Below are 18,232 nucleotides of genomic sequence, written 5' to 3'. Positions count from 1 at the left end.
ATTTTAGCCATTCTGACAGGTGTAAGATGATATCTCAAAGTTGTTTTGATTTGCATTTCCCTGATTGCTAAGGAGGTTGAGCATGACCTTAAGTGTCTTTAAGCCATTTGAACTTCTTCTGTTCAGAATTTTCTGTTCAGTTCAGTGCCCCATTTTTTAATTGGGTTAATTAGCATTTTAAAGTCTAGTTTCCTGAGTTCTCTATATATTTTGGAGATCAGACCTTTGTTGCGGGGTTGGTAAAGATCTTCTCCCAGTCCGTAGGTTGCCTTTTTGTCTTAGTGACAGTGCACTTTGCTTTACAGAAGCTTCTCAGTTTTAGTAGGTCCCATTTATTCAGTGTTGCCCTTAATGTCTGTGCTGCTGGGCAAACTTTATAGTTTTTGATGCTATTGTGAAAGGTGTTGCTTTTCTGAGTTGTTTCTCAGTCTGTCATTTATATATAGGAAGGTGTCTTACTTAGGATTTTTATTACTGTTAAGAGGAACCATGACCATGGAAACAAACATTTTGTGGGGGTGGCTCACTTACAGTTCAGAGGTTTAGTCCATTATCATTATGGTGGGAATCAAGGCAGAATTCAAGCAGACATGGTGCTGGGGCTGAGAGTCCTTACATCTTGATCAAAAGGCAACAGGAAGTGGTCTATCTCCTGTCCGTTGGGTGTGGTTTGAGCATATATGAGACCTCAAAGCCTGCTTCCGAAGTGACACACTTCCTCCAACAAGATCATACTGATGTGAGATTGCCCTCTGTATGCTATGAGTACCATTGGTTAATAAAGAAATTATCTTAGGCCTGTGATAGGATAGAATAGAGCTAGGTGGGGAAAACTAAACTGAATGCTGGAAGAAAGAAGACAGAGTAAGGGAGAAGCCATATAGCCTAACCAGAGACAGATGCTGGAATTTTACCCGGTAAGCCACAGCCTTGTGGTGGTACACAGATTAATGGAGATGGGTTAAATTAAGATGTAAGAGTTAGCCAATAAGAAGCTAGAACTAATAGGCCAAGCAATGATTTAAATAATATAGTTTCTATGTGATTATTTCAAGAGTCTGGGCAGCCAGGAAATGAACAAGCGGCCTCCTACAACATCATAACCTCTCTAATAAAGCTATGCATCCTAAGATTGCCTCTCCTTTTGGGGGACATTTTCTTTCAAACCACCGCATTCCACACCCTGGCCCACAAAGGCTTGTAGCCATATGATAATGCAAAAATGTATTCAGTACAACTTCTAAAGTCCCATAGTCTATAACAATCTCAAACTTATTTAAAGGTCTAAAGTTCAAAGTCTTTTCTGAGATTCGTGTAATCTTAAACCTTACCTGTAATCCCTTGTAAAATAAAAATAAAAAATCAGATCACATCCTTCCAACACATAATGGCACAGGATATATGTTACCATTCCACAACATAGGGAAGGAAGCAGAGTGAGTAAATACTGGACCAAAGCAAGACCAAAAACCAGCTGGGCAAACTACAAACTCTGCATCTCCACATCTGATGTCAAAATGCTCTTCACATCTCCAACTTCTTTCTGCTTTGTTGACTACAACATACTCTTTTTTTGGGGGGATGGTTTCACTCACTGTTAGCAGCTTTTCTCAGCAGGTATCCCACAACTCTGGCATCTCCAACATCTTGGAGTCTCAAAGGCAATCCAAGCTTTACCTTCGCACCTCCAAGCAATGGCCTCTGTAGACCTCCATTCAGGGAGACTCCTGACACATGCCTGATCTCAGAGGCTTTCCTCAGTTGTGGAGGAATATTTCATAGCCCCTTTCTTCTATCCTTACAGCTAGAACCACGTGGCAGAACCTGCCAAGTTCTGCTGCTTACTGGGACTGGAACATGGCCCCCTCCTTCAATTGCATCTTCACCAACTTGCTGTTTTCAATCATTTCCTTCACTGCCTAAGCTTGGCTGGCCTGAAACTGGATCTGTAGACCAGGCTGGCCTCAAACTCAGAGACCTCTTCCTTTCTAATTTGAATACCCTTGATCTTCTTTAGTTGTCTTATTGCTCTAGCTAAAACTTCAAGTACTGTATTGAATAGGTATCAAGAGAATAAACAACCTTGTCTTATTCTTGATTTTAGTGGAAATGCATTGAGTTTCTCTAGATTTAATTTGATGTTGGCTGTAGGCTTCTTGTAAACTGCCTTTACTATGTTTAGGTATGTTCCTTGTATCCCTAATCTCTCCAGAACTTTTATCATGAAGGGATCTCTGAGTTTGAGGCCAGCCTAGGTCTACAGATCCAATTTTAGGACAGCCAAGCTTAGGCAGTGAAGGAAAATGATTGAAAATAACAAGTTGATGTGGATGCAATTGAATGAGGGGGCCATGTTCCAGTCCCAGTAAGCAGCAGAATTTGGCAGCTTCAGTCACATGGTCTGGCTGTAAGGATAGAAGAAAGGGGTGTTGATTTTGTCAAAGGCCTTTCTGCAACTAATAAGATGATTATTTGGTTTTCTTTTCAGTTTGTTCATGTGGTGAATTATTATATTTATATATTTATATTGGCCATCCCTGCATCTCTGTGCTGAAACCTACTTGATCATGGTCAATGGTATTTTTGATGTTTCTTGGATTCAGTTTGCAAGTATTTCTGCATATATGTTCATAAGGGAAGCTGGTCTGCAATTTTGTTTCTTTGTTGAGTCTTTATGTGGTTTGAGTATCAGGGTAACTATGACATCATTAAAATGAATTGGGCAATATTCCTTCTGTTTTTATTTTGTGGAGTAATTTGAAGAGCATTGACATTAATTCTTCTTTGAAAGTCTGACAGAATTCTGAGCTAAAACCATCTGGCCATGACCCCTTTTGATTAGGAAAAATTTAACAACTACTTCTATTTCACTAGATCTGCTTATCTTGATTAACTTTGTTAAGCAGAATGTTTTGAAAAAAATTATCCATTTATTTTAGGTTTTCTAATTTGGTGAAAGTACAGGTTTTTTTTTAAAGTTTTTTTTTTTTACTCTTATGATTCTCTGTATTTCCTCAGTGTCTATTGTTATGTCCCCCATTAATGTAGGAGGTTATTCTGTCTATGTGTTGCTTTCATTGGTTGAATAAAGAAACTGCCTTGGCCTTTTGATAGGGCAGCACTTAGGTAGCCAGAGTAGACAGAACTGAATGCTGGGAAGAAGGGCAGGGAAAGAGCAGCCATGGAGCTGCCAGGTCAGACATGCTGAATCTTTCCCAGTAAGCCACGACCTCGTGGTGACATATAGATTATTAGAAATGGGTTAAATCAAGATGTGAGAGTTAGCCTCTAAAAGGCTAGAGATAATGGGCCAGGCAGTGATTTAATTAATACAATTTCTATGTGGTTATTTCAGGTGTAAGCTAGCGGGGTGACTGGGAAGACAAGCATCCTGCTTGCTCCGCTCTCCCTACAACAACCCATTTTTGTTTCTGATTTGGTTAATTTGGACATTTACTCTTTGCCTGCTAGTTAATTTAGATAAGGGTTTGTTGATTTTCTCAAAGTACTAACGTTTTGTTTCATTGGTTCTTTGTACTGTTCTCTTTGTTTCTTTTTTATTGATTCTAGCCCTGACTTGATTATTTCTTGCCTTGTGCTCCTATTTGGTATGGGTACTTCTTTTGCTAAGTTACTAGTATGAGATTGCTCCAAATTTTTCATGTAGACCCTTAGTGCTATAGACTTACCTCTTGGAACTACTTTAATTGTGTTCCATAAGTTTAGGTGTGCTATTTCATTCAAATCTAGAAAGTTTTTAATTTCTTTCTTAATTTCTGTCTTGGTCTATTTTTCATTCAGCTGGGAGTTGTTCAATTTCCATGAGTTTGTAAACTCCCTGTTGTTTCTGTTTTTGTTGATATCTAGCTTTAATCCATGGTAGTCAGAGAGGATACAAGGAGTTTTTTTTCAATTTTCTTTTATCTTTTGAGACTTGCTTGGTGTCTATATGATCAATTTTGGAGAAAGTTCCATGAGGTGCAGAGAAGAAGGTATATTCTTTTGTGCTTGGTTGAAATGATCTGTAAATATGTGTTAAGTCTATTTGTTTATATATCAGTTAGTTCTAGCATTTTTCTCTTTAGTTTTTGTCTGGATGACCTATCCATTGGTGAGAGTGAGATATTGAAGTCTCCCAATATCAGTGTGTAGGAGTGAATGTGGGATTTAGTAATGCTTCTTTTACAAATGTGGATACTCTTGTGTTTGGGGCATGGGTGTTAAGAATTACAATGTCCTCTTGGATTTTTCATTTGATGAGTATGTAGTGTCCTTCCCTATCTCTTCTGATAAGTTTTGGTTTGAAGTCTATTTTTTTTAAATATAAAAATGGCAACACCAGCTCCTTTGGTCCATTTGCCTGGAATATTTTCTCCATATCTTCACCCTGATTTGATGCCTATCCTTGATGTTATGGTGTGTTTCTTGGATGCAGCAGAAGGATGGGTCCTGCTTTTGCACCCATTCTGTTATCTGTGTTTTTTTATTGAGGAATTAAGACCACTGATATTAAGAGATGTCAATGAGCAGTGTTTCTTGATTGCTATTATTTTGTTGTTGTTGTTGTTGTTGGTGGTGGTGGTGGTGGTGGTGGTGGTGGTGGTGGTGGTGGTAATTGGGGGGTAATTCCCTTCTTTTGACTTTGCTTGTCTGGGATTATTCATTCTCTGTGTTTTCTTAGATGTAGTTAATCTGTTTAGTTTGGGGTTTTTCCTTCTTGCATCTTCTGTAGAGATGAATTTTTAGATAGATATTGATTAAATTTGGTTTATCATGGAATATCTTATTTTTTCATATATAGTAATTGAAAGTTTTTCTGGGTATACTAGTCAGAAATAGCATTTGTGGTCTCTTAGAGTCTACAGCATATCTGTCCAGAAATTTCTATATTTTAGAGTCTCCATTGAGTAGTCAGGTATAATTCTATCCTTTATATGTTACTTGGCCTTTGACCCCTTGAAGAGTTTAATAATACTTTTTATTGTGTATGTTTAGTATTTTCATTATTATGTGCAATAGGAGCTTTCTTTTCTGGTCCAGTCTATTTGGCATTCTGTGTGCTTCTTATACTTTGATAGGCATCTTCTTCTTTGGGTTTATGAAATTTTCCTCTATGATTTCATTGAAAATATTTTCTGTGCCTTTGACCTAGGTTTCTTCTCTTACCTCTATTCCTAGTATTTGTAGAAATGGTCATTTCATGGTGTTCCAGGTTTCCTAAATGTTTTGTACAAGGAGATTTTAGATTTAACTTTTTTAATGATAAATTATCCTCTTATGTCTTTGATGCCTGAGATTGTTTCTTCCATCTCTTATATTCTGTGGTGAAGCTTGCCTCTGTGGTTCCTATTTGAGTTCCTAAACTTTTTATTTCCTGATTTCCTACAGTTTGGCTTGATTCTATTTCTACTTTCAGATCTTGAAGGCTTTGATTCCTTTTCTCCACTGTTTATTTGTGTTTACATAGATTTCTTTAAGGGACTCATTCATTTCCTCTTTAAGGAACTCTATCATATTCACAAAGACTGTTAAGGTTGTTTTCTTGTGCCTCAGCTAGGTTGGAATATTCAGGTTCTGCTGCCAGAGGGTTGCTGGGCACTACTGGAGCCATATAATATGTTATATTATCCTGGATATTATTTTTACAATGGCATCTAAGCATCTGATATTTAGAAGATTGTAGCTCGAGGTGTTGATATCCTTGTTGACCAAGGTTCCTATCCCACTGGTCCTGCAGCCATTAAGCCCCAAAGAGGTCTAAATTAGTTATAAACTGATTGTCCCATTAGCTCAGGCTTCTTATTAACTAATTCTTACATCTTAAATTGGCCCATTATTCTTATCTATGTTAGCCACATGGTTTGATACCCTTTTTTGGCAAGGCAGTCACATCTTGCTTCCTCTACAGCTGGGTCACGCCTCCCTCTTCCCAGCATTCTTGTTGCCACACCTCTACTTCCAGCCTGGTCACCGTCACCCTGCCTATACTTCCTGTCTGGTTACTGGCCAATCAGCATTTTATTAAAAATAATACAAGTGACAGGATAAAAGATCATTGTCCCACAGCACTCCCCTCTTTTTTTAAAAATAAGAACTGTGAATCTAATATCCTTTGTTTAGTTTTTCTCCTGACCATTATCCATAACAACTTGTAACAAACATTCTAGACAAAGGAAAATATTCATAGTCCATTTTTTTGGAATATGGGCATAGTTTTCCATGCTACTTCCTGCTGATTGGAGATATTATTATGGGGGACCTAAACAAAATTTAGAATTATGATCAGGTTGTGACTGGAGTATCCTGTGAGGCTTGATCACCCCAGGAAGCGGTCTTGAATCTTTTCTGGATGTAGACTCAGACATCTGGGCCATTCAATCCTACTAGAGATTTCTTAGGGGTCTTCCTTGATCAAACCTGATTTTTCTTAGCCCAGAACAAATCCACAGCCTCTCATTTTCTGTGGAAACAAAAGCAAAACCTCTTCTCCAAAGTAACATACCTCGACTTCAATTTTAAAGTCAAGATATTTTCAAAATACCTATCTTGGATTAATTCAGCAGCATTTATATTAAAATGTCTTTTAGCAGCTTTTGTTCCTTCCTCAGCTGTAGAAGGAGCTGAGGGCCACTTCCTGTCACCTGGTTCCCAGCCACCAGCTAGCTTTACCCAAAATAATTACACAGAAACAGTATTCATTTAAACACTGCTTGGCCCATTAGCTCTAGCCTCTTACTGGCTAACTCTCACATCTTGATTAACCCATTTCTATTCATGTGTGTAGCTCAATGAGTTTTACCTGGAAGATTCTTACCTACATCCATCTTGGGCCAGAGCTCATGGTGTCTGCCTCATTGCCTTCTTCTCAGCATTCTGTTCTGTTACTCCACCTATCTAAGTTCTGCCCTATCAAAAAGCAAAGGCAGTTTCTTTATTAACCAATGAAATTAACACATAGACAGATGACCCACTTACATCACTCAGCCACCAAACAATTTAAAAACAATACAATAACATGTAGTATCCAGGTTCTCTGTATATTTTTCATCTTTTTGTGCTTTATTTTAAGCTCTATTTCTTTTATTTTTAATTTTTGGCTTTTTGAGACAGGGTTTCTCTGTGTATCTTTGTCCTGGAACTCAGTCTGTAGACCAGGCTGTCCTTGAACTCACAGAGATCTGCCTGCCTCTGTCTACCAAGTGTTGGAATTAAAGATGTGTGCCACTACACCCTGAATTTACAGAGATCCATCTGCCTCTGCTTCCCAAGTCTTGGGATTAAAGGCATAACTGGATATCCACCTGTAGAAGAATGAAAATAGATCTTTTTTTCTTTTTTTTAAAGGAGTTTATCCTTTTTTCAAGCATATATATATATATATATTTAAACACACAGTAAACCATTTAGAGGTTTTCTTCATCTTTAAATCTTTCTTTAATATATATATATATATATATATACATATCTTTATTTTTAACCACATGAGTCTTTAATTTGCTAAGTGATATGGCTAGGATTAAAGCCTTGGCTTTGATTGCTGGATCCAGTTCATTTCTTAGCTTTCTGAGAATCTAGCTTCATGGTGGAGGTACTGGCCAGAGCCATGTTTATTGCTACAACTCTATGGCATTTCAAGGTCCATGCTGCCACCAAAAAACATGCTGTAGACTATTCATAAACACCATTTAAGTGTTCTGTAGCAGAGCCTCTTAAAAAGGCTGCAAAGTTCTTGTAGCTAAAGCTGAGTCAGCAAGCCTCTCTAAAATAAGATGCATTTGCCTCCAGCAAACAGAGCCCACCTGAGAAAATTCTGCTATCAATAAGCTGTGCTTAACTCTATTTTTTTCTGTCTAGAATTACTTCCCAAGATCTCTCAGGCTTTCTGTGGATGCAGTTGTCTACACTTGCCAAGGCAGGGTAAAACAGTTTTGAAAAATTCCTGCCTCTGAAAATGGTCTGTCAGTTACTCTAGGCATTAGCCAAAGTTGGTTGCTTCAACATTGAAAATGAGACTTTGGGTGATTGCTTAGGCATCCAGTTGTCTCTGTCATCTATTGTACATTTTGGAAGCTGCTTGATTGCACTTCCTGCTTACTCAAGTAATATTATCTCTCTTCTCAGGCCTTCAATGGGGTTGAAGATTAGATAGTCATAGTTACCATCCACTTATGATCTGGCCAAGTCATTTCCAATATAAGACTTAGATTCCTTAGGATAGAATGTTTATTAAAACATTTGTCATATGTTTCTTGCTTAATATTTTTATGCTGGTTGTAATTCTAATCTTATGCTTGATATTTGTTCCTAGTGTATATAGTTTTGTATTGGGTTTGGAACTCTCTTATTTAAACAAAAGGGGAAGGTGCTGTGGGAGCTCCTTTTGCTCCTCCAGCCAATGGCCTTTAAGATGCCAGCCCACTTGGGCATAATCTCTTATACTATAAATGCAGCTTCCAGATGCTCGACTCTGTTCCTGTTTATCATTTGTAAAGAGGACTGTGATCTATAAGTTTTCCCTAAATAAATAACCCTTTATTATAAAAAATTCTAAACTCTTATGGGATTATTTTATAACTTCTGCCATCAGATATCTGGTCTTGTCTTGTTGGTGGGTTTCTTTTTTTCCATTTCTTTTCCTCTCTGGATTTTAGGAGAGTGTAGTGGCTGTATGTTGTCTGATAGGAAATTTTTCTAGTGCCCTGGTAGGTGTGACTACTGGGGATTCCAGTTAAAATGTTTTTATGGGTATCAAGAGTTGAGACCTAGATTAGGGTATGAGCTGGCAGGGAAGGGGGTGTTCACAGAATGGAGGGAAACAAGGTATTTCATTGGGATATGCTTAGTTCCCTGGAAAGGGATGCAGTGTATGAGAAGAGGACAGCAGAAGGTCGGCTACAGAGCTGGAGATATGACTGGGGGATTGAACTTGGAGGAATGGAGACAGGGTAAATCTCTGCAGCTAGTCCACTTCTTCTCTGGACAGAGTGGCCTGTGGGTTCCCAGGGAAGGCCTGCTGGAGGTGGAGACTGGGACAAAACAATGAGTGGAGGCAAGGATGTTTGGATGGGGATATCTGTGTGATCCGTTGGAGATGGGGGAAAGGGAGCCTTCAATAGGTGCTCTGCTGCAGATCTGGAGATGAGGTTGGGGGATTAAATCTGGAGGAGCAGAAGGAGAGGTGAAGATCTTCAGTCAGCCTACCTGCTTCCCTGGCAGGAATATTTATTTCTTACTGTTAGTTCAAGGGCCTCTTATGTTTAACTCACTGACATATTCCCACCTCCTCATATAGCACATGACACATGGTTCTCAACAAGTATTATCTTTTAAACATCTTCTAACTCACATTAGTGGCCGTCACTCCAAAGGGCTTCTCCCAGCTTTCCTCTGTCCCCCATCCTATGTGGCTTAGTCCTACACTACCTTGTCCTTGTCTTTACTATACTAACAAGATATTATACTGGGTTTTTTTTTTTTAGACAGTCTCATTTAGCTCAAGCTGGCCTCAAGCTTACTTGTAGACATTGAGAACCTTGGCCTTGTGATTCTCCTGCCTTTATCTCCTGATGGCTAGGATTACATAAAAGTACTCTACCAAGTAAACTATACCCTCAGCCCAGGTTGATTTGCTATTCTATTCAGTTTACACTTATGTATTAAATCTGTTAGAGTATAATTGTGTAATAATGATGTCTATGACTAGTGTGCTTGTTGAATAAAACTGAACAAACAGGAAACAAGTCCATACAGGGAAATGACTTGGAACCAATTTATTTGAAACTCTATGATGGGTGGGGGGCTATGAACAAGAAAATGCCAGTATCAGCTTAGTGCCCTTTGTCTTTTTGGATGAGAGCAGAAATTTGGAATTATAATCAATATGTTCTGTCCCACCCTGTCTCACCCCTGTTTCTCAGACTCTAACTTTTTCCTCTTCTACCAGCTTAAGCTAACGCTGGGCCATTGGACAGCACTGCTTTCTCCAGGATGAGTCTCACACTCTGAATTTTATTGACAGATCATTCAGAACTAGAGATAAATGCTAAAACCGGTAGCAACATAACCCTGCAATTCAAGAAACCACTTGGAACCTATGCACACATCACCTGGCTTTATACTACAAAACAGAAGATTTTAGAATATGAGTATAAGGGTTCAACGATAACCTATTCTGGTTATCAGGGCAGGGTCAACCTTGACAATATAACTGGTGCACTTCAAATCTACAATATCCGGAAAGAAGACCGAGGTGACTACTACATGAGAGTGTTGAAGAAAACTGAGGAAGAATACAAGAAAATCTTGAATGTATTTGGTAAGTTTTAGAGTCAAAGGAAAAATGCCTATTCAGGGAGTTTACTGGGAGTTGGGGGTGCTGACTGGAAAAGGAGAAGAAAGGAACATCACGACACACTTACTACATTTCTCCCAGAGACACATCTATTTGTGAGTGAGCCTGACCCAGCAGTTATCAAATTGTGTTAGTTTTTCATTACTAAGACAAACACCTCAGATAAAGAATTCAGACAGGGTAAGGTTTACTTGGGCTCATGGCTTCAGAGGTTGTATGGCCCTTGGTTAATTGGCTCTATCACTATGGACCTGTGGGAGGTGCAGCATCATGGCAGAGAGGGGAAATGAAGCAGAGATGCTCACCCCAGGCTGGGAAGGAGGAACTAGAATGAAGGGCCAAGAACAGGTTATACCTTGCAAAGATATGTTCCTAATGACCACTTTCTCAGTTGGGTCCCGCCTTCCAGTTTCTACCATTTTCCAGTAGTCCATTCAATTATTAATTCATCAAAAAATCAATTAATTGATGGTATCAGAGATTTTTGAACCAATCACTTGCACAAATATTGCCTGCTGGTGACCAAACCTTCAATGTGAGGCCCTTTTGAGGAGCCACATAGAGGGAGAAACAAATCATGGTAAGACTGGAAACAGTAAAGACTATTTCTTCTGTAGTACCCTCATTCTGTTGGGTGAGCAACCCAAATTAGTTTTGAACATATTTAATTCTGTCTGAACTCAGATTTCATCAGACTTTTATAGAAAAAGAGATATTAAAAATAAATTGAAATAGTTCTCTGGGAGCGTTCTATCAGATTTAGTATGACAAAAATTTCCACTTACAGCTTCAGCCTAACCAGTTCCTATGGAAATAAGAGTAGGGCATTATCCTTGGAGTCAGACAGATTTAGGTTCAAAGTGCCAATTTAATAAAATAACTGTGTATTATTACAAACACTCCCATGTTCTCACTAATTTGTGGAAGCCAAGAAAGATGACTTCATAGTCACCAGAGCGAAGTTGGATAATGGAAACCATCATAAAGTTAAATAGAAAGGGTCATCTCTGGGATTCCATGGCACACTATTTCAAAGTAGCTGGAAAAGAACATCCCAAAGATCCCAACACATAAAAATTATAAATATTTGAAGAGGCAAATCTCAATTTTCTGAAGTAATTATTATACTGTACATTTAACTATCACATAGTACCCCCATAAATATATACAGTTATTATGTACCCATCAACACTTTAAAATCCCCCTGGCCAGTTCCCTAGTAGCCATGGCACCATGGTGTATGATATTAATATCTCTTTGTCCATATTAAGTAAGGTTCTTTGGAGGGAACTGACAAAAGCCAACTCTTTGTACATTTACCAAAAAAGGAGATATGTTCCCATGGAGCTCAGTAGAGCAATTCAAGGGAATATAAAAGCGCTATGAAGGCCTAAGGGATGGAAGGGTGAGAACAGGGCCAGTTCAATCCTGAGCCTCAGGAATCTATAGATCCAGGCATCGGCATATTAACACGACTTAACTCTCAATGCTTGGTTTTGTGCCAAATCAGAACCTCATAAAGAAAAATGCATTTATTTATGGTTTGCCTAGATTATTTCATGTCTTTTGCTGTGTGATCTTCTGTCTAAATACTTAATAAATGCACTAACTCTGCTTCATTCTGTTTGATTATGGAATTCTTTTCTGTGGGTCATCAAGATCCATCTTTATCCAAATGGGGATCCCCAAAGGAACAGGAAACTCCTTTGGCCACAGGTGACTATGTTGTGGTGTGTCTCCCTGATAGGCTAGCAGAGCTACAAACAAAGAAATCTTTGAGGCCAAGAATGAATAGAACCCTACATCTTTTCTCTTTCAAAATTGGTGGGCTCAAAACATTTCCTTGGTCAGAATTAAATAAAAAAAAAATGCTTTCAGAAACAACCCAAGATCCAGGTTCCATTTTCCTCAGGAAAGGACTGTTTTGCAATTAAATTTAAGTGTTCTAGCCACCATCTCACGGCTTCTTCCAATCTGTAAGATGGCCACAGGCACAGGGTGTTTTGGGGGTGGGAGATAACTAAACAGCCACCAGTGGCCTAAGGAGTTCACCTTCCTTTTAGAGATTTCTGCTCAGGTAAAGCTGGATTCTTGACTACCCCATGGAAAAGAATTCATGGTGAGCCGGAATGAAGCAAAATTACTGAGTTTATTAAGCACTTAGACAGGGAGTCATATAGAAATAAAGACATTACATCATCTGGGCAAACTAATCTATTTTTCTTTACGAGCTTCTGATGCACAACAGAGACAAAGATGGCAGATTTATAGACCTAAGCATCCTATAATGACAGTGTGAAGGGCTTTGCTGTGTACAGGTTGAGGCTCTTTAGGATTCTCCCTGAATCTGAACTCCAGAATTCTTGAGGGACAGAGTGGCCCCCGCTGGTGCTTGCTGTGGGCTTTTGTTAGAGAACAAGCCCTGAGTATCCCAGATAGTTAGGAAACACAGTCAGAAGTCAGCTGGTCTCCCCCCTAACACTTAGCTCACAGATGACCATCACCGCACTTTGTTCCTAATGGTGTGTAAAGAACTCTGGCTCCCCCTCCTGGATCTACCTTAGCATCACCACCCAAAAGTAGCCTCCTGAAGACAAAGTTGCTCCCTGGCTCCATCTATAGGAGTCTCTTATCCATACCCACCTTGAACAGCAATCATGGCCCCTCCCTGGTTCCCTTTGCAGTCTGTTGGTCAAATCCTTGCATCATAAACACCACAAAAATGTATAAGCCCATTGTCTCATAACAAGCCTTTTTTCAGATCCTGTGTCCCAGCCTACCATAAAAATTGAGAAGACTGAAACTTTGCCTGACTCTTGTCACCTGAAACTATCATGCAAGGGAGAGCAACAGAATGTTACGTACACTTGGTTTGACGACTCAAACCAAATTGAGGAAGGAGATGTGCTGGAAAGAATCATCACTCCAAAGAACAAGTCTACATTTTATACCTGCCAAGTCAGCAACCCTATAAGCAGGAAAAATGACACCGTGTACTTCACTCTGCCTTGTACTCTGGGTAAGAATTACCTTCCAGGGAGCTGAAGTGGGCACCATGATGACTGGTTTCTTTTGAATGAAGGAAGATATGGGGTTCCTACTCGGCCTTCTGGCAGAGAATGCGGTGGGAAATCTCAAAGGTGTCATTGGAGTTTGAGACCTGGCTTCCACCTGGCTCTACAGCCACCCACCAGCTAGCTCACCTTGTCTTTCCTTAAAACTGAGTCCTGAGTAACTGTAGGGCAGCCTGCGATACCAGAACAATTAGGGAAAGTAGGAAAAGTGGGAGAGTAGTCCAGGCAAGGAAAGAAGGAAAACTGGATGAGTGAGAGAGAGGTTGGTGAATAGAAGCAAGGTCCCCATCCTCAGGAAGAGACTGCATAGGTATTATTCTCCTTGCAAAGGTAGGAAGGCAAACTCTAGGCTTTGTGTTTCAGATTTCTCTGCATTGCCTAGAAGCACCCTTTCATACAATGTCACTCCCCCTTAATTCAGACCTACCACTGGATTTTAGAGTTAGTCACACCTCAGGTTACTCCTGATATGTCTCTGTATTAGTTATTTTTACTGTTGATATGATAAAATGCCTTACAAAAACAACTTGAAGGAGGAAGGGTAAGAATTCAACCCATCATGACAGGGAAGGCATGGCAACGAAAATGTAAGATAGCAGTTCCTGTTGTGTCCACAATCAGGAAGCAGAGAGATGAATACTGGTACTCAGTAGGCTTCCTCCCTTCCCACCTTTCATTCCCCAGGTTGTGGAAGGATGCTGCCCATATTTAGTGCAGATCTTCCCTCCACAGATAAATATCTCTAGAAACACCCTTAACAGACACTCTCCAGGGTATGGGGCTGGTTCTTTTCTGGTCCTACAGATAAGTCAAGGTAAGCGTCCATCACGGGATTCAACCAAGCTAATGACATTTAAGGAACTTCCAAGGTCTTCACATCTGAAGAGGATGAGTTTTTGCAAGAGGAGGATTTCCCTAGGCAGCTGGGATTAGGTTTAGGGAGGTAGCCATTCTCCTGTTTTAAGAGTGCCATCCTTATGCCAAGTCCTCCTCTTCCTCCTCAAAACAGTGATCAAGGTCTAAGTGTTTGGGGTTTTGTTCTTTCAGCCAGATCCTCTGGAGTACGTTGGATTGCAACTTTGCTGGTGGTCATGGCACCCAGCATTCATACCTTCCTGTTGACCTGAGATGAACTCTTCTCACTTGAGAATGAAACTTTGAGGCCACTGGATCCTGTCTTTATCATCCAGAAGGCAGCTCTGACTCTATGGGACAGAAGAAATTGTGTTGTTGAACATTTGTGATGGTTTGCATTTTCTTACCATCCTAGAGTTAAGTACAGGGCTTTCTGCATGCTCCAAAAATGCTGGGCCACTGACTTATGTGCCAATCCCTCTACAAAGATTGTTTTAGTAGTCTTTTAAAAGTTGTGGTTAATATCTAATTTTGTATACCCCATTTGTTTTCCAACAGTCATTAAAGATAAATGTGTTATTTTCACCAAAATACATAACTACATTAGGCTAATGGTTTTTCTTTTTTTAAAATTGATTCTTTTCTCAAACAATATATCTTAATTAGTTTCCTCTCCCTTTAATTCTCCCAGTTTGACACTACTTCTAATAGGTAACAACAAAACATAACAAAATAAAATATAATAAGCTAAAACAAAAACCATCGCATCAAAGTTGGACAAGGCAATTTAAAAAAAAAGGAAAAGTGCCCAAGATCACACATAAGAATCAGAGACCCACTCATTCACATACCCAGAAGGCCCATAAAAATGTTAAACTAAAGCTATAATGTATATGCAAAGGACCTGATACAGAGCTGTGTGGGCCCTGTACTTGCTGCTTCAGTTTCTTTAAGTTCAAAATGACCTTGCTCAGTTAATTTAGAGAGACTTGTTCTCCTGGTGTCCTCCATCCTCTCTGGATTTTAGTCTTTCCACCTCCACTTCCACAGGGTACCCTTAGCCCTGGGGGAGGGATTTGATGGAGACATCTCATTCCGAGCTATATATTACTCTCTCCTCTCTCTCTCTCTCTCTCTCTCTCTCTCTCTCTCTCTCTCTCTCTTTCTCTCTCTCTCTCTCTCTCTTCCCGTCTCCATCCCTCCCTCCCTCTACCCCCCTCCTCCATAATGTCTGGCTGTGGGATTATGTATTTGTTCCCATCTACTGCAGCAGGAAGTTTCTCTGATGGCTGAATAAGGCACTGATCTATGAGTGTAGCAGAATACCAATAAGTATTTTATTGTTACTTTTTTCTTTTTGTTTAGACCAGTAGTATTTGGTTTTACCATAGGTCACCCAAGCAGAGTCAGGTTCATCTCATGGAGTGAGCTTTAAGTCAAATCAGACATTGGTTGGCTATTCCTGCAATCTTTGTGCCCACCATTGCCCTAGCATATTTTACAGGCAGGACAGATTGTAGGTCAAAGGTTTTGTAGCTGGGTTGGTGTTTACATTTCTCTTTGGGTAACCTGTAGAGTGCCTTCTTCTACCAAAGACTCTAAAATGATGGGGGTGAAGTTTCAACATAGGTACCTATTTGACAACTCTATGTTCAATGTGTTGTGTGAGTGTTGTCTTCAGCACTAGAACCTTACTGGTTGGTTTGTGGGGATCAACCTAATTGCTTGGTAATAGCCTGGGTTGTTTGGGTATTTCCATGTGACCTTTTTGGCCAACAACTCAATTGGATGTAACCCAGTTCAAATACTGGAAGCTTCATTTGAAGACAAGAGATGGCCAACTGGGATTCCATCTTGCTCATAATTTGGAGACTTCATTAGGATTATATCCAAATAGCTTAAGAAGATTCCAGTGCACCAGCTTTTTATACCACTCCTCAAATACACCTTAATTCCACCTGATTCTCCCTACATTCTTTCTCTCAATCCTATTTCCCCTATACCTCCCCGCATGATCCTCCTGTTCCTGTCCTCCATCCCTCAGTCTACCCATAAAATTTATTCTATTTCTCCCTCCCAGGGAAATCTATGTGTCTCCTCCTCAAGCCCTTCCTCTATACCTAACTTCTCCAAGTCTTTGGACTGTAGGTTGGTTCTCATTTTTTAAAGACTAATATTTACATATAAGTGAATACATACCATATTTATCTTTCTGGGTCTGGGTTACCTTACTCAGACAGATTTTTTTCTAGTTCCATCCATTTGCCTGCAAATTTAGTGATATTATTAGACTTGTCATTTTTAACAGATTAATAATATTCCATCATGTAAACGTACCACATTTTCTTTATCCATTCTTGAGTTGAGGTGTTATTCCCCAGAAGGCCCCTGAGCGTAGCTCGCCTGGGGAACTACATTTCCCAGGAGCCCCTAGCGTTCCACGCAAAAGCTGCGCAGGCACAGAAAGTGGCGGTTGACACACGTGCTTGGGGAACCCTTTAAAAAGCTGGAAACCCATCTGTTCATTCTCTTTTCCCCTTCTCTCCTGCACGCTGCAATAAAGCTCGCGCTCCACGTAGGTTTTGTTGTGTCTTGCGTCCTCCTTTCACAAACAAGAAGAGCAAGCAGAAGAAGAAGATCAGAAGAACATGAGGGACATCTAGTTTGCTTCCAATTTTTGGATATTGTGAATAGAATAACAATTAACATGGTTTTGAGCAAGTGTCCTTGTGATAGGAAGAAGTGAACTTTGGATATATGACCAAGAATGGTATAGCTGGATCTTGAGGCAGATCGGTTCCTATCTTCATGAGGAACTGTCATATTGATTTCCATAGTGGCTACACAAGTTTGCCCTTCCAACAGCATTGGAGGAGTGTTCTCCTTACTCCACATTCTTGCCAGCATGAGCTGACTTGTGTTATTGATCTTAGCCATTCTGATAGGTATAAGATGGAATCTCAAAGTAGTTTTGATTTGCATTTCCCTGATGACTAAGGGTGTTGAACAATTATTTAAGTGATTCTCAGACATTGGAGTTACCTATATTATAAAAAATTCTGTTTAGGTCTGCACCCTATTTTTAATTGAACTATTTGGGTTTTTGGTGTCTAGTTTCTTGAGTTCTTTATATGTTTTGAGTATTAGTCTGCTATCAGATTTGGAATTGATGAAAATTTTTTCTCATTCTGTAGGCTGCTACTTTTTCCAAATGACAGTGTCCCTCGCCTTACAGAAGGCCTTCAGTTTCATGAAGTCCCATTTATTAATTGTTGATCATAGTGCCTGTGCTATGAGCGTTCTGTTGAAACTCTTTTCTTGGCCAATGAGTTCAATTCTATTCCCCACTTTATCTTCTACTGTTCAGTATATCTAGTTTTATGTTGAGGTCCTTGATCATTTTGGAGTTGAGTTTTGTGCAGGATGATAAGTCTGGGTCTCTTTGCATTCTTCTGCATGCAAACATCCAGTTTGATCAGAACCATTTATTAAAGAAGTTGTGCTTTTTTTCCCGGTGTGTGTTTCTGACTGCTTTAATCAAAACCAAATGTCCATAGGTATGTCAACATCTGGGTCTTCAGTTCGATTTCATTTATTCATGTTTGGTTTTGTGCCAATATCATGTGGTTTTTATCTTTACAGTACAACTTGAAACTGGGGATGGTGAATGCTCCCACAGTGCTTTTATTATTCAGTATTGTTTTAGAAATCCTGTTTGATTTTTGTGTGTATTCTCATATGAAGCTGAAATTGACATTTCAAGGTTTTTAAAAAATTGTGTTGGAATTTCGATGAGGATTGCATTGACTCTGTAGATGGTATCTGACAAGATGGTCATTTTTATTATATGAATCCTACTAATCCAATTTCTTTCTTCAATGACTTGAAGGGTTTTTTATTATACAGGTCTTTCACTTGCTTGGTTAGAATTAAGACAGATAGACCTGGAGAG

General features: G+C 39.5%; 1 protein-coding gene across 1 annotated transcript in view; it reads left to right on the top strand.

The window, feature by feature from the left end:
- Positions 1 to 15,037, top strand: part of Cd48 (CD48 molecule) — a 27,918-nt gene extending 12,881 nt beyond the window's left edge. Inside the window, exons 2-4 of the mRNA XM_005368587.3 lie at positions 10,019 to 10,315; positions 13,113 to 13,370; positions 14,473 to 15,037. Coding sequence (XP_005368644.1) covers positions 10,019 to 10,315; positions 13,113 to 13,370; positions 14,473 to 14,552 — 635 coding nt within the window. The 3' untranslated portion in view covers positions 14,553 to 15,037. The remainder of the gene's footprint in view (positions 1 to 10,018; positions 10,316 to 13,112; positions 13,371 to 14,472) is intronic.
- The last annotated feature ends 3,195 nt before the right edge of the window (positions 15,038 to 18,232 follow it).

The sequence above is a fragment of the Microtus ochrogaster genome, unplaced genomic scaffold, assembly GCF_000317375.1.
Source record: "Microtus ochrogaster isolate Prairie Vole_2 unplaced genomic scaffold, MicOch1.0 UNK35, whole genome shotgun sequence".
NCBI classification, from domain to species: Eukaryota; Metazoa; Chordata; class Mammalia; order Rodentia; family Cricetidae; genus Microtus; species Microtus ochrogaster.
The sequence above is the reverse complement of the archived record's forward strand: the minus strand, read 5'-3'. Positions and strand labels throughout refer to the sequence as shown.